At 46.2% G+C, this 16,054-nt stretch overlaps 1 protein-coding gene across 2 annotated transcripts; it reads left to right on the forward strand.

Moving 5' to 3' along the window:
- The first annotated feature begins 508 nt into the window (after positions 1-508).
- Positions 509-15,374, forward strand: ENO1 (enolase 1). 2 transcript variants are annotated; one of them, XM_054222262.1, is made up of 12 exons: positions 509-553; positions 5,321-5,413; positions 6,737-6,832; positions 9,064-9,122; positions 10,373-10,442; positions 10,660-10,793; positions 10,961-11,183; positions 12,758-12,955; positions 13,206-13,407; positions 13,778-13,886; positions 14,308-14,366; positions 14,895-15,374. In XM_054222262.1, exons 2-12 carry the CDS (start codon positions 5,329-5,331, stop codon positions 14,962-14,964), a joined length of 1,305 nt encoding a protein of 434 aa, XP_054078237.1. In that variant the 5' UTR covers positions 509-553; positions 5,321-5,328; the 3' UTR covers positions 14,965-15,374. The 2 variants fall into 2 exon arrangements, with proteins under 2 accessions (XP_054078237.1, XP_054078236.1); XM_054222261.1 differs by lacking the exon at positions 9,064-9,122 and adding an exon at positions 9,413-9,471 and having other exon boundaries at positions 512-553.
- The last annotated feature ends 680 nt before the right edge of the window (positions 15,375-16,054 follow it).

A 16,054-nucleotide genomic window follows, 5' to 3' on the forward strand; every position in this document is an offset into this window, starting at 1 on the left:
ACTCCATGATTCTATGAAATCCCTTCCCCCTCTCCCCACAAGCGTACGTTCACACAGGCCCATGCAGAACCCACGTGCCCCATGGATGCGTAGGCGCACAAAGGAATCCTTGGCTTCGCGGGGCCCCGCCAGCAGAGGAGCCCCGTGGCTATCACCCCCTCGGAGCTGCCCTGCCCCGTCCCTGCCCGCGGGTCCGGCCCTCCCCACGGACACGCGTCCCGCCGCCCCCCCACACACGCGTGGGGCCGCCCCGCACCGCCCCTGCCCGCCCGGGGATTTTCCACGAGCCGGTCGGGCCTCCGCGGCACGTAGCGCACGCACCCCGAGCCCGCCTCTGGCGCCAGGAGGCGGTAGCCAATGGGAGGGCGGCGAGGGGCCGGGATGGCCAATGGGAGGCCGGCGGGGGGCTGAGCCGGCCAATGGAGGGCGTGGAGGAGGGCGGGTCGTCTGCGCGAGGTGGGGTATAGGCCGGCGTCCGCGCAATCGCTCGTTCTCAGTCAGAGGCGAGGCGCTGAGCGGGACTGTGCTGCGGAGCGGGGCTGCTGGGCCGAAGGTGAGTGTGGCGGCGGCAGTAGCAGGGCCTCTCGGCCGCCCGTGGCCTCTTCAGGCGCCCGGCCACCCCGCAGTTGCCCGCGGGGCGGGGAGGTTCCCCGGTGATGCCGCGGTTTCCCTTCCCCGCCGCCCCCGCGAGATGGGGCCGCGCCGGGCCCTGCCTGCGGGCCAGGTCGGGCCTAGGCGGTCTGCGTGAAGGAATGATGGCCGCTGAGGGGGGGCGCCTGCCGCCACACAGCGCCGCAGCCGCATCGCGGGGGCGAGGGGAGGCCTGCGCCGGCCGTAGCCTCGGCAGCGTGCGCGGAGAGGGGGTGCGGTGGGGGCGTGGGGGGGCGGTGAGGGGGTTAAAATCTTCTGGGCAATACGGTGGGTCAAGGCTTTTTTCAAAGGTGGGGTTTAACCTCTCTCTCTTAATCATTAACAGCTGCTCTCCAATTGCGTGTCGTGATTTGGACCTTCCCCTCTTTAGTGGCAGTGGATGTCCTTCAGCTTCGCATCACAAATATTTAATGTTTGATGTCAGCACTCAGATCTCTGTGCTTTAGGTCTCCCAGTGGTGTTATTAAGTACTAGTTATCTGAAGGCAGCGTTTGTGGGGAAGAAGCACCTGACAAATTGATATGCATCTCTGGATGTTCAGGTGTAGGAAAAAAAAAACCTGCCTTCTGACCAGCTTGCCTCGTGCAGGGTTGCCAGAGAGGATCTTGGTCTCTCTCCTGTTCCGTTACATGGCTGCTGAGTCACAGGGCAGGGCTATGAGTTTCTGAGCCTGGCAGGAAGTAGTGAAGTTTGTCATCCAAACCCACAGACTGAGGCAGTGCAGTTTCAGGCCTCCATCTTACTAAGCAACGAGAAGAGAAAGTGGTTCAACGTGTCTTTGGCTTGCTCCCTGCTGGGCATTATTTAAAACACATTGCCTCGTGTTGCAGAGCGTAGAGGTCAATTAATACCATGTGGAAGGTGACCTTGTTGGTCCACACTTGTCCAGTTTTTAGGCGTGCTTCAGCAGTAGAATTGATGAGTTAGGATCTAATACAGTGAGGTCAAAGGTCTAATGAGCAGTAAGCTTTTTTCAGAGTTTTTTCAGACTGCTTTTTGCAGTGTTATAGGACCTTTAAGTGTTACATAGGACTTCCACTGATAACTGAATGCCAGTTAAGTAGTAAGACACTAACTTGGATAGTTCTTTCTGTGGCCAAACTTAACTGTTGTTTTTTAATCTCCATTCAGGTGCTTGAAGTGCTCAGGGTTAATGCTGTCTTAAGAGAAATGTGGCTGCAAAATAGCTCTCAAGTACAGCTTTTGGTGATAAAGTTGGCTACAGACAAAATCCCTGGAAACTATTTTAAGTTGGAGTAGTCCACGCTGGTGTTAGAGTACTGCATTCTCTGTGCAGAGCACAGGATCAGATAGGGAATAAGTGATGATTTGTCGGGACTCCAGTTGATAGCAAAGCTGGTACTCAGAACTGGCAGTGGTGCAGTGAGCTGTAATTTAGCCTTGAAGTAGGTAATAATGTGTGCTCCTGGAAGGCCAGGAGAGCTAGTGTGTGTGGCTCCTCTGCTAAAGGGAGGCACTGACCTTACCAACAGATTATAGTACAAAAAATGCAAATACAAAAAAAAGGCAATGCATGCAAATACCAGTCTGGTATTTGTGTGTGTTTAGCTAACTCCATTACTGAGTACAAAGGTCTGGGGCAGGCAGTGCTACTGATGAGCTCTCGTGTTCAGTTGGCATTTCCACAGCTAGACCTGTGCATGGGCTGACTCGCTTCCTGGATGAGTTGACTGAGTTGCTTGAGGCAGAATATGTAATGTTTAGCTTGCGATGAGCTAAACAGCATCAGATTCTTACCCAGGAATAGCTCAGTGGGAAAACTGTTCCTTGAACACAGAAGTGAGGGGGTTTGCAAAACGAGCCCAAAAAAATGGTGTGAGGAATTTCTGGAATGGCGCAGTGCTGTGAAATGTCCCTTTCTAAAGAAAAGGGAGGGATTGCAGGAGAGGTCAGTTGTCAAGGACACTTGAGTAATATCAAACCTGGCAGACAATCCTAATGGGAGCTCTTGCAGTGTGTATTCCTGATGTGCCACCTTCTTTGTGGCACAACAGGCAGTTCATGCATTGCACTAGAACTTCCTGTAAACTGTCTGTGCTTTCAAAGAGTAAGGCACCTAACGTTATGTTGCAAAGCCGTGTTTCTGAAAATGAAAGTAAGGCATAGCAGGGCCAGCTTAACAAGCTCTGAAAACCCTTTTCAGATAAATGGGGATTCTTCCTATTAGCCATTGCCCAGTGTATGTGCAGAGAGATAAGTGTTAGGACTGATAACTGGAGAGTTGCAGGGATTTATTTCTAGCTTATATATTTACTGATTAAGTAATGGCAGCATGAAAGCCAGTTTGAACCAGGTTGTGTTCCCCCCACATACACACTCTGTACAAGCAGCAGTATTTCTAAGGTCCTGTTTTCTTAACTTTGCACTAACTGCGGAGAGATTCGTGACCATTTCTGTAAACAGGGTTACCACCCACATTAGCTTGCCAGAAAGACAGCTTCCAGATCGTTCTACTTCTGAGGCTGAGCTTTCTTCTCTGCAGACGAGCTGGGTTTGGTGCCAGTCGATGGCTTACAGGCATTTGTATGACTTGATTTTTAAAATGTAGCTGAGCTTACATAAGGCATCCCTTACTGCAGTTTTCTTAAGGAAAAGTGTATAGATATGTGAGAAGGGGGGGAAAAAAGGAAGTATATAGAAGATTGTGGTGATTTTTCTTCCTTTTAAGAGGAAAAGCTATTCCTGTAAATACTCAGGACAGGGTGTAACTATTAATACAAGCTCTTAATTAGAGCTGTGACTGTTTCTATTTCAAGATAGGTTACGTTTGGCTCTGAACAGCTGCTGTGCATACTAAGAACTGTTGCACTTTAGTCTTTTATCAAAAAGAATTCTAACTAGTAGCAGATATTTCCTGTATTAGGATTGCTCGGCTGCTCCTATGTGGTGAGGTGACATTCCCTTAGATTTCTCTGGAAACAAGGCTTCTGGCTTCAGACTGTTCTTCCCACCTGGGTTGAGATTTCTGTCCACTCAACATACGACTAACTCTCACAAAGTGTAAGAAGTGTTACCAGTTGAAATAGTGTGAAGTGATGTTTTTGATCTGCAGGATATAAATGTCAAGCTGATGCTAGCAGCAGCAGTTGCTGCATTCTGAGAGGAGTGCAAGGCTCATGAGGTCCCTGGGGAGAGTGTCTGAGGGGGTTTCCGTGCCCCTGGCACCCTAGGGCTGTGTGAGAGAGGGACCGTGCAGCAGGTCTCATGAGGGGTGAGTGAGAGTTGGATGGTGCTGGCTGTGCCTGTGCCAGTTCAAGCTGCTGGATGCCACACATAACCGGCCTCTCGGGATTGCCAGTAGCCAGGGCATAGAAACAGGGAGTGGGGGTCTGTTGGGAGCAGCATCAGCAGTTTGCGTGGCAGCTCTTGTGGAAGGGTGTGCTGTGCCTGGGTTGCTGCTAGCTCTGCTCACCTGCAGGCGTAGCCTGCAACCTAACAGTCACCTCAATTCAACTGGTGGCTGGTGCAAGCCTACCCAGAAGCTTTAGGTCTCTGTAGGTGAATTAGAAAGATGGCATCTTTCAAAAGAATTACCGTTTCATTAGTGGACTTTTTTTTCCCCCCCTAAGAACTTTAAGGGGACTGTGATGTACTGAAAGAAAATGGTGTCCACCTGCTGCAACTGCAAGGCTGTGGTTGAAATCCAGACAGAAGCATTACAGCTTGCTTATGCTGACATCTCCAAACAGTCCTCCCAAGGACTGGGATAGATGTCCATGGTTGCATGAAGCTTCAGTATCTGGAAGTCTCCCTGGCACATTAAGGCAGTGGTGGATGTCATAGCTGCAAGTATGACCATGGCAAAAACTCCTTGAACAAACAGCTATGTTATAAGAGGCGCTCAACAGGCAGTGCGATAGATGTGAGCAGGAGGAAGATAGATGGTATTGTGCACTATTCGAGGCTGATCCACTGTGGTGGTCTCCTCTATTGTCCTAGTCAGAGGAGGGTCTTTTGGGAGGTGATAGGATTTCTCTGACCAAGTGAGGCAAGAGCGTTTTTGCCAGCAAGCTGGCCAGAATTAAAATGAGAGCTTTAAACTAGACTTGGGAAGCAGGGGGGAAGAGATGGAGTTTTGAGTAACAAAGATGAGGCTTGTTATAAAAAGTTGACAGGGTCAGTAGCCCAGCTGAAGTGTCCCTATACCAATGTGTGCAGCATGGGTAACAAATGGGAGGAAGTGGAAGCCTCTGTGCACCTAGAAAGCTGTAATCTAATTACTGTCACTGAAACTTGGTGGGATGAATCACATGACTGGAGTGCTGCAGTCAATGGCTGTAGCTGGAGGGACAGGCAAGGAAGGGAGGCATGCATTGTTTAAAAAAAAAAATACATAAAAATTGATTGCACAGAGCTGTGTTTGAAGAATATTGATGAACAGGTTAAAACTGTAAGTTTTAAACTGAAAGAGGGTAGATTTAATTTGGCTACAAGGAAGAAATTTTTTGTGATGAGATACTGGAAGAGGTTGCTCAGAGAAGCTGTGGATGCCCCATTGTTGAAAGTGTTCTAAGTCAGGCTGGATGGTGCTTTGAGCAACCTGGAACAGCGAAAGATGTCCTTGCCCATGGCAGGGGCATTGAATGATATGATCTTTGAAATTCCCTTCCAAACCATTCTATGATTAATGCTAAACTCTTGTTTTCAGGTGTTAAAATGTCCATTCTCAAGATCCATGCCCGTGAAATCTTTGACTCTCGTGGGAATCCCACTGTTGAGGTAGACCTCTATACCAACAAAGGTGAGTCCTTACCTGTAGATGTTTATTCCTTTCTTCTTTCTGATACAACCGAAGAGGCAATCAAAAGTATATAAACTGTCCTGTTCTAGCAGTGGAATTGTGCTTACTGTTTCCTCCATGCATGTAATGTGTTGCTGAGGTTGCTGTGGGACTTGCAGGAAAAATCTCTACCTTGTTCTACAGGGATGAATTTGCTGAGCTCAAGATATTGGCCTGGACAGTGAAGGGCTCTTTGAAGTGTGCCACTTCTTACAGTCTAAATTGTGCAAGCGTTAATCCAAACCTGCATTCTTCCTCGTGCCCTCAGTGTAAGCTGGGATAGCACTTGCAAACTCTGAGTTAACGAGGTCTTCGGTTCTGCTAATGGTCTTAGTTTTCAGTGTTACCTAAGCTCTGTATGACTGCACTTGAAGTTTAATTCTTGGTTTGTCTAGCAGTCACTTTGTGTAATGAAACAGTCTATTGCTTTGGAGCTGAATCTTGGGTAATGGTTTCTTCTCTGTGTAAGTACTCAGGCATGACTAAACAACTTGTCTAATTGGGTTTTCACATATAACATCTTATATTTTTAATTATTGTAGGACTTTCCCTTGGTTTGTTACTTGTTCATCCCACATCTGATAGGATCTGACAAAGGCATTGTGCGCACACATACCAGTTTGGTTCGGTGGAATGAGCAAACACAATAGCTGTAATACACTAACTAAATAGCTGATCTTTCTGCCTCAAAAGATTAATGCAGTCATTTAAGGAGATTGCCCCTACTAAGCTCTTTGCTGTAGTGGGATAAGGGAAAGACTGGAGAGTGAAGTTGGCATCTTGAAGCACAGGCAGAACAGACTCCGGTGTACAGATTTGCTCAAAGTTGGCTGGAAGAATGAGCTGTCTGAGTGGTTGTCCTGTTGTTAGAAGAGTTCAGAACTCATATTAACAAAAGAGACCTCCTAATTATCCCTTGTATGCTGTATCTTAGAAGAATTTAAGAGTTCACCTGCCAGACTGAGCTCAAAAGTAGATTATAAAGCTACCTTTTTGGAATGGGAATGGATGACTTTCCTAACTTAAACACTTGAAATGCACAGTGGAAGAGGAGTGAGGCAACTTGCTGTTGATCAGTAGGAGGGAGACACTGATGAATTGGTGGTGCTGTAAAGGAGCAGATGGTGCTCTCAGAATCACTGTATAAGTGAGCAGAGACGTGGTTTTGAGATTACTTCCATCCCTGGAGATGGGAGAGGTATGCGGTAGGTTGGGATGGCATATGGGTGGAGGATGTTTTGTGGGTTTGGATGTGCTAAGACTGTTTGTTTTCTGTTGTTACAGGTCTGTTCAGAGCTGCTGTTCCCAGCGGTGCTTCAACTGGAATCTATGAAGCTCTGGAGCTCCGTGACAATGATAAGACACGCTACATGGGGAAAGGTAAACCTGAAGTTTGGTACCCAGCTTGGCCTGTTACAATGGCTGTGTTGCTGCATATGTTTATGCCATATTGTAGCAGAGGACACCTGGGCTCCTTTACTGCCATTTGTACTCTGTACAAGGCAGAGCAATGGAGTACGATGATAGCAATGCATACCACACATAGGCTGTGTGGCTGGGGCAGAGGTAAAGCACAGAGTGCTGGATTTTCCAGGGGACAATGTGGAGAGTGACTCTGCCTCCAACAGTGCACGTGCATAGTGGTGAAGATGACTGTACTACCATAGCTGAGTACATGGAGCTTGGGCATGCCAGCTAGGTGATAATGTCTCTAGTACAGTATGCCCAACCGTACTTTGTTATGCCACTCCTGTTGCCCTGCACGTTGGTGCACGTCAGAGTATAGAATGTTTTAGTAGTGTGTTGTAAGAGCACCCAAACTACCTGCTCCAAAAGGCTTGGTGATGCTGCAGCTAGTCACAAGATCTCTTCATAGATAAAATTTTCAAAGAACTACTAAATATATCTGCTCTGGCACTGTGGACTCCTTAGATCCCAGCATGTTAAATCCTGAACGTGAGGCTTATGCCAACTGCTAATGGGCAGCTTTATACTGGTAATCATGGAAGACACTTTTGTTTCAGACTGTATAATAGCTAAAGCCACTTTAGCTTTTTTCTGTCATTATAGGTATCCAGGATACTGAAGTTTGTATTAGTGGTGTAATATTTTAGTTGTCTGGATACTGATTGTATGTTCTGAAAGGAAACTAAACACAGCAGTCACCAGACTGGCTTGGGAACAAGCATGGGGGAAAATGAATAGCTGCATACAAGATGTCATTACCTAATAAACATCCTAATAGTAATTCTTATCACTACACTGGGAGCTTGGATGGTCAGGACTCCTTTTTAGCTTGGTGCTCTAAAAGCATTGGTGATGCCTTCCAAGTCTATGAAATCAACTTAACTTTTGTCTGGGAGAAAGAATTACTTGTCTTGAAACTTATCTGCCAGTCAGGTGAAAGAAAGCTGAAATACTTTGTGCCTATTCAGAAAGTGGAGCGGATAGAGTTAGAGTGGATAACTACTGAATTGAACTCAAAGAGCCTTGTCTGAGGAGATTCATGGTTGTTATTACTCTAACACAGAATAAATTCCTAGATGACTGAATATCCCAAAGGGCCGAAGAGCTTATGCTGTTTACCTAGGGCACTTTTCCTTGAGAAGAGTAAATGTGTACCTACTTCAGGGTGCTGAATGTGTGTGTGCTTAGACCTGTTAAATCTGATCCTACAGGCAGTTCTTCATGGCACTTTACTAGAGAGTAGCCTGAGCTTCCACAGCTATCACAGCTGAAGGTTTCTGTCAGCTGGGGAATAACATGAGTTATGAAAAAATAATCACCAAATGGGATGAGTTGCAGATAGCTGGTAGGTCTTTCGTAATATAAATTTGCAGACTTAGACCATTTAAAAGGCAATTAATGTGTTTCAGAGTGCACTTAATTAGCATTCACCAGTTCTGAAGCTTAGGTTTTTGGAAATCTTTAAACACTACACAGGGATGACAATATTCCTTAGGCTAATATTGGTAGCTGGCTAATGATGGTCTCTGCTTATGGGGGAGACGCAAGTTCGTACTGCAACTGCTAGTCTGTGCAGTGGTGGATCCACAGATTAAAAGTATGGTGCTGTATTCGTGCCTTATTCCCTGTGTGAAGCCAGGAGCAGACAGTCAATTTCTGTGCCTGCATCCAGGTACAGAGTCAGTGTACTTCAGCATTGTATCAAGTCTAAAACATGTGCTACAGTGATGCTTTAGCAATGTTACAAAATAATGGTAGATAGTAAAATGCCTGAGCTGCTGCATGCTTAACTTCTGGGGAAACCTTTTTCTTTCCCCTCACTCATGCATTCTAGGAGTAGTTTATCCTAAGACCTTTTCTAAATGCAGTCATTCAGCCACTCAAGGTTTGGGTCCACAGTGGTGTTTGCCATAGTACAGAAACCTGGATGGAAAGACCAAATACGGCCTCACTGGCTGATGTGCTGTTTTGTTTACCCTTTGAACCCTCGTGTTCCTGGTCTGCTGTTCACTATCAGTCACTTGCTGACCTGTAGGTCTGTTTACCTATTTGTGTCCTTTCCTTTTTCTTGCATGACTGGCTTTGGTTTTGGCTGTGAGTCTTCATCTCTTCCTTGATTCTCTTGTCCATTTCACTTCTGTCAGGTGTATCCAGAGCTGTTAAATATGTTAACGAGTTCCTGGCGACAGCATTGTGTACACAGGTAATGGATGTGCATTCAGTGCAACCTTGTCACTTGGATGAATTTCTCCAGTGCATGGTCTTGCAAACTAACATTGCAGCAGGCATTCCTAGATGATGCTTACTTCATGCAACTTCCATTCAGTCAAGATGATCTCTAAGTGTTTAGATTTGGCTGTGAGCTCAGGTTGGATTGGGGTTTTGAATAGCATGAGGTGGTATTCTTGAGACTTTTATTGATACCGAGATCACCTACTAATGCCTGCATAACCAGTGTGGTTGACCAGTGTCCAATTTGCTTGTTCCTTACAGGTGTCTCAAAAGCTGTTGAGCACGTCAATAAAACAATTGCACCTGCACTGATTAGCAAGGTAGGAGCAATCTGTCTTTTGCTAACATTAGCTAATGCCAGTTCAGTGTGTCCTAATTGGTGGGCTGTCTCTCTAGAAACAGTTACAGGAAACGTATTACATGGGGGGGTGTTAACCTGTGTATTGGAGTGCATGTGAACAAACTGACCTATAGCGATTGCTTTACTTAATGACTGTGTATATAACATTTAATCAAAACAATCTCTAGCAGCCCAGTGTTGTAATATGCAGAAGTACTTAAGCACCTGGGAACTTCAGTGGTGTGCAGTTAAGATACAATCTGCTTTACGCTTAAAAGGATGGCTGAATGATGGGGAGGGACTGGGTTTTATCGAAGCTGGCTAATTTGGAAGGGAATCGGAGGGGATCTTAGTAAAACCTGCTTGAGTGCGATTTTTGTGTGCTTTGTGGGTGTTAAGCCCTACCTAGAAAGGATGATGCAAAAATAAGTGGTAATGCATAAAGTGGTTGCACGTTCTTAGTGACAGTTCCAAACACTATGTATTAAGTCACAAATGGGTGTATGTTGTGAGCAAGCTGTTTGTCTTTGAGCTTGCACTAAAGGGGCAGTGGGCATAAACTGGGGTGTTCTCCTAGGCCGTGCCAGGCAGGTAACAGTTTAAATGTCAGGAAGTCAAGGGACATGATAGTTTTGCAGCTCTGGATGTGAAGAACAAAACAAGCTTTTGATGTGTCCAACTTACCTGTCAGCCTTGGTCTGCTGGAAGTGACCAGAAGATGCTGCTGTGTGATAATGCCTAGAACTGGTCCCTTCAACTGTTGGTAGTTACCCTTAAGCCAGTCTTGGTGCCTGCTAAGGAAGTAAAAATGCAGTGGGTAGATGAAAGTATGTAGAGCCATGTTTGGTGTCAAGCAGTGCTTTGCTTGCTTGTCTCTGCAGAATGTCAACGTTGTGGAGCAGGAAAAGATTGACAAACTGATGCTGGAAATGGATGGATCTGAGAACAAATGTAAGTGGGCTTTGTGTTGCAGTGATGGGCGGGGGGGGGGGGGCGGCGGCAGGGAGTCATAAAGATTTGTTTATAGAATTGTAGCTTACCTTATCAGAAACAATGGGCAGTGCATGGCATGTGCTGTGCACTACCATAAGCAAGACTGTGGTGCTGGTATTGCTGAGGCTCTTAATGAAGACATAACATTTCTGTAAACAATTTCTTCCTATTTCAGCCAAATTTGGTGCCAATGCCATCTTGGGTGTATCTCTGGCTGTATGCAAAGCTGGTGCTGCTGAGAAGGGTGTCCCCTTGTACCGTCACATTGCTGACCTTGCTGGAAATGCAGAAGTCATTCTTCCAGTTCCTGTAAGTCTCTTGATAGGGCTACCTAAAGACCTGATCTGACCAGGTGCTTCATGATGTCTTGTGGTCTTAGATCAAGTTTTCTAGAGAATGAAGAGTCTTAACATAAATGCTGTTACTGATTTACCCTGAAACCTTCTAACTTGGCTCTTCTTTTTGGTTACTCCAAGGCTTTCAATGTGATCAATGGTGGCTCCCATGCTGGCAATAAACTGGCTATGCAGGAGTTCATGATCCTCCCTGTGGGTGCTGACAGTTTCAAGGAGGCAATGCGCATTGGTGCCGAGGTCTATCACAATCTGAAAAATGTGATCAAAGAAAAGTATGGCAAGGATGCAACCAACGTGGGTGATGAGGGTGGCTTTGCCCCCAACATCCTGGAAAACAAAGAAGGTAAGAATGAGTCACATGTGGGAGAAGGCATAGCGGACAGCCAGGGAATGAAGGCTGTATCTGTCCAGTATGGATGGAAAGCAAGATCAGTAGGTTGTCGGACTTGCTGTTTCTTTGCTCTGCTTCTTATCCTGACAAACTTTCCAAGATGCTGTACCGGTGTGGTCCAGTATAGGAACACAGAGCTATTCCCTTGAACATCAGTGTATGCAGCTTGACAGGATGGCTTTGACTTCAATGCCTCATTACTGTTTCCTTCTTATAGCAGCATAAAGGAATCTTGTCCCCTTCCAGTTGAAAAGTGGTGTGGCAATGTCTGCATGCAGTGCAGGTTTCCTAGAAGTCAGTAGTCCAAGTTCAGTGGAGTTGTTTTTCTGCTGACAAAGAAGGAAAACAGTTTGAACTATGCTTGGTACTGTGTGGGATTGCATGAAGGCTTGCCTGGGAATTGAAGCTTTTGTTGCTTCCACAGCCAAACAGCTCTGTTCAGAAACCAGGGGGGAGGCAGTTTGCCTTGTGGAAAGGGAATTACCTGCTACTGCAAAAACTGTACCAGAAGAGCTGTTTTTCTGCCTCTTTTGCAGAAATGGAGCTGCCAGTAAGCCAGTAGAATACTAGAACCGTTATGTCACTTGTTAATTTAAAGCTGTTAGTTATATTACTGTTGGAGGTGGCCTTTGAACTGACACTGAAGATACTGAGCCAGCACTAGAAATTGGGGTATTTCGGAATCCCACAGTTGCATGCAGCTCTTGCTAGGTCTGTACCCTAGCAGACATCAATGAAGATGATCTTGAATGACTGTACAGTCCAAGGAATTTGTGGGGTTGGCAGCAGCTGCTTTTGCAATTTGTACTACATTAACATCTATTAAAAAAAAAAAAAGAAACCAAATGAAAACATTTGATCTAAGCTTCCTACTGTAAATAGCCTGTCTGACCCAGCTGCTTGGCTTTGAGTCAGGGTGATTGGGAGAGTCTTACTGGTCGTGACCATACTGGATTTCCTTGCTTGGACTCTGCCAAACAGGGTCACATAGTCGGTAGTATCCAGAGACTCCTACTGAGTAATTAGTTCTGTTCCCTCTTCTGCAAATAAATGTGCAAGTGAAGAACAGGTAGACGCAAAGAGAGGGTGCCCTGTGCAGAGGCAGGCTGTGTATTGCATCGCCTTTTGGAGTGTGGATGCTTACCAATGTCATGGTCAACACCTGATCTGGAGCTAAAAGGAATTAAAGTGCAGTCACTACTCCCTGCCCACATGCATAAAGCTGAAAGAGGATGTAGTATCATCTAGTACTAAGCTTTCTGGGCTGCCATACAGTCCTGCCTGAAGAGATTATGAATCCCATAATGGTGTCTCAATGGTATTACAAGCTAAAAAGAGTATTAAAGTAATATCTTGTTCCAGTCAGTTCAGAAGTGGGAGAGTCCAAGAACATTTTCTGTGTGGCCTTTGGGCTTTCTGTACGGGGTAAAGGAGATTCTTTGCCAAGTGAATGTACTGTTGTTGGTAAATGAATAGCTTTTAAGTTAAGGTGTTTGGCAGGAACTCAGAATTACCTTATGTTTCAGCTCTGGAGTTGCTGAAGACCGCTATCAGCAAGGCTGGCTACTCTGAAAAGGTTGTCATTGGCATGGATGTGGCTGCCTCAGAGTTCTACCGTGATGGAAAGTATGACCTGGACTTCAAATCCCCTGATGATCCCAGCAGATACATTTCTCCTGATCAGCTGGCTGACCTGTACAAGGGCTTTGTCAAGAACTACCCCTGTAAGTTGCTTGTCAACAAGAAGTGTGGTAGTAGTGGCAAATAGGGGTGATTGCTGAAGGAAAGAGTTAGGGTGCAGCTTCCCTTATAAGAGGGATCAAGAGCAGAACAAACAGCTAGCGTTTCTGGGGTCTTAGAAATGTTCCTTGAGGTGGGTAGTTCTTTGGGGCTGCAGCACTTTGGTACCACTGCTTTCAAACAAGACCTTTCACAGGGTGCTGTTGTCTTAAAGCTCCTTGTATCCCTCTACAGTGGTGTCCATTGAAGACCCTTTTGACCAGGATGACTGGGCTGCCTGGAAGAAGTTCACTGGCAGTGTTGGCATCCAGGTGGTTGGTGATGACCTGACTGTGACCAATCCAAAGCGTATTGCCAAAGCTGTGGAGGAGAAATCCTGCAACTGCCTCCTTCTTAAGGTCAACCAGATTGGCTCTGTGACAGAGTCCCTGCAAGCGTAAGTTCTCCCCTTTTGGCTATGCCAGGGAGGGGATTGTGTAATTGAGGGAGACGAACGTACAGTCCAGAGCTAGTGGAATAGAAATATGTTGACTGGGCATCTGTGAAGGAAGAACAATTGTTAACTAATAGCAGATATTGGCAAGTAAACCTTGTACCTTCATGGTCTTGAAGTCATATAGGCACATCAAACAACTTCACTGGGTCTAAGCATGTGTGAAAGCAGCTCTGTGTCACACCGTTGTCACATGAACCTAACCTTAACGTGTACCAAAGGGCAGTTCTGTCTGGCCAGAGCAGGAATACCTGCCATTTGGCTGCTGAGCAAATAGGCATGGTGTGATGCTTCACCTGTTTATCTCTTCCAGCTGCAAGCTTGCCCAGTCCAATGGCTGGGGTGTGATGGTGAGTCATCGCTCTGGAGAAACAGAAGATACCTTCATTGCTGATCTGGTAGTTGGTCTCTGCACTGGTCAGGTTGGTATCTCTAGCTGTAGTTTGCCTTTTTATTTGATGAGATGTGATAAAGCTATGCTGCACAGCACATGAGGCCTGCTCTGACTTAAGGCATGTGGGCTTGCCGATTTGTTCAATGGGAGTGTGACAAGGGAACAATGTTATCTTCTGTAAACTCACCTTTAACCACCAACTTGAAAAAAATCTTAGTGAACTCCAGTGGGTGTATTGGGATTTCCTGATACTGAAGCTGTTAGCAGATGAACAATATTTATTGCTGCCGAGCCCTTTCCTGTTTGAGTATACAGGTATATACAGCCTGATGCTGAAGTAAAGCTTGTGACTATGCTTATTACTCTAAACAGAGTAAATAGTTTTGTGTCATCATCTGTGGCCTGATTTCTGTTGTAGTTCTGTACTAACTTTCTGATTTCCCTTTCAGATCAAAACTGGTGCCCCTTGCCGATCTGAGCGTCTAGCCAAGTACAACCAGCTGCTGAGGTGAGACCTCGGGAGCAGGGAAAGGATTGAGGGTTAAGCTTGACATTGAATGGATGCTCCACTAATGCATTTGGGGCCCAGCTTGCTCTTCTGCATATTAGAAACATTCTGCAGCTTAAAGACATACACGGGTGGAGGTGCTTTTGGGCTGGTGCTGCACTTGCAGAGCTGGCTGTAGGCTATGTGATGAGTTGGATGGGTAATGTCTGTGACACATGCTAAAGGGGAACATCATACAACGCATCCTGTGATATTAGATGTGAGACACTGTCCTTCTGTCTGCATGGTACCATTCCCTTGGGCAAGCATTTAAAACGTTTGGGCAAAGTTATGTTAGATGGGTGATAGTGACCAGCGCAGTTAAACGTGCGTGTAGGTGAAGTGGCTTGGTGGGAACTGGCTTGTGACTCTGGTAGTACCTTCAGTACCAGGTAGATCAGGTGATTCAGGATAAGGCCAGCAGCTGTGCTAATGCAGGAGTTCTACGCTGTCTGCTCATACCCAGCACTCTCTTTCCCTTTCCATCAGAATTGAAGAGGAGCTTGGCAGCAAGGCCCGCTTTGCTGGAAGGAACTTCAGGAACCCTCGTGTCAACTAAGGCGTGTGGCTCAGTCAACCCCTGTTCCGGTTTAAAGCACTAGTCATTTACTTAGATCACAATTACCTGTACTAGAAAGTTAAGGGCAGCTGAAGGGCAAAGACCAGTTTGCGGGTCCTCTTCCCCCCTAGATGATTCTTTCACCTAGTGTGTTCACCAACTCTGATCTGTTACTTGTAATGCTCTACTGCTTTTGTAGAACAGTCCCTGTGGGGGGGTCTGTGCGTTAAACACCCTCTGGGACCATGACTTTGTGACTCTGGGCATAAACACTTTAATTCTTTTCTTTGCCTGTCTGGTCTTCAATGTTTGGAGCTGTGTGGCTTGCAGTGCAGCAAAAGAGGTACCTGCAAACAGAAACAGTAGTGGTTTTACATGTGATAAATAAAAGCATCAAACAACCCAACAAAGTGTGGCTTTGAGTTCCTTTGGGGGAGGCTGAGAGGCTGGGCTCCCTACCTCTGCATCGTCATACCCTGTTTTAAGGCTGTTCTCCAGGGAGCAAGGGTGGGACTGCTGTCCCTGTGGCCATCGGGTGGACTTAAGTTGCTTTGTGACAAATAACCAAAGAATTATCTGAATGTTTGTGCCTGCTATCAAGAGGTGGCCTTCAAGGATATGTTTAGTAATTTGGAAGGGGGACTAAGAATAGGTTTCTAATCCCTAGATCAATTGCGATCCTGCAGGGGAAGAGGAAAAAAAGCTCAGAGGTCTTCCTTCACTTATCAAAGATGAGGTGTATCCTGACAAGTGCTGGGGTTAACCTTTATCGTGGTCTGTGCCGCCTGGCTGCTTGACAGTCTTGTCACGGTACTGCTGAAAAAATCCAGTGACAGTCTTGGCTTTGAGCAAGAGGTTGGCACAGCGTTAACCATGTTGAAAGCGAATTTGTAACCTCTGTCTTGATTGGTCTCTATGAGAAGATGTAGCTCCATGGGATGCGAGTTGTGGAACAGTGTTTGGCCTGAACCTGTGGGCCTGGAGGAGGGAAAAATAAGCTATGCTAGATGAAATCAGTGATAGATTTTTATAGATATTTCCATGTAACGTGGTACAAGGAACGCTGGTATGAGTGGGATGCTGTATTCAA

Source organism: Rissa tridactyla, chromosome 16 (genome assembly GCF_028500815.1).
Source record: "Rissa tridactyla isolate bRisTri1 chromosome 16, bRisTri1.patW.cur.20221130, whole genome shotgun sequence".
Lineage (NCBI taxonomy): Eukaryota > Metazoa > Chordata > Aves > Charadriiformes > Laridae > Rissa > Rissa tridactyla.

Bases quoted from the DNA above. Each gene is read 5' to 3' on its own strand.
- ENO1 (XM_054222262.1), top strand. From the start codon at position 5,329: ATGTCCATTCTCAAGATCCATGCCCGTGAAATCTTTGACTCTCGTGGG. The intron at 10,794-10,960 runs GTAAGTCTCTTG...GGTTACTCCAAG, and splicing joins AAGTCATTCTTCCAGTTCCT to GCTTTCAATGTGATCAATGG. The intron at 14,367-14,894 runs GTGAGACCTCGG...CCTTTCCATCAG, and splicing joins AAGTACAACCAGCTGCTGAG to AATTGAAGAGGAGCTTGGCA.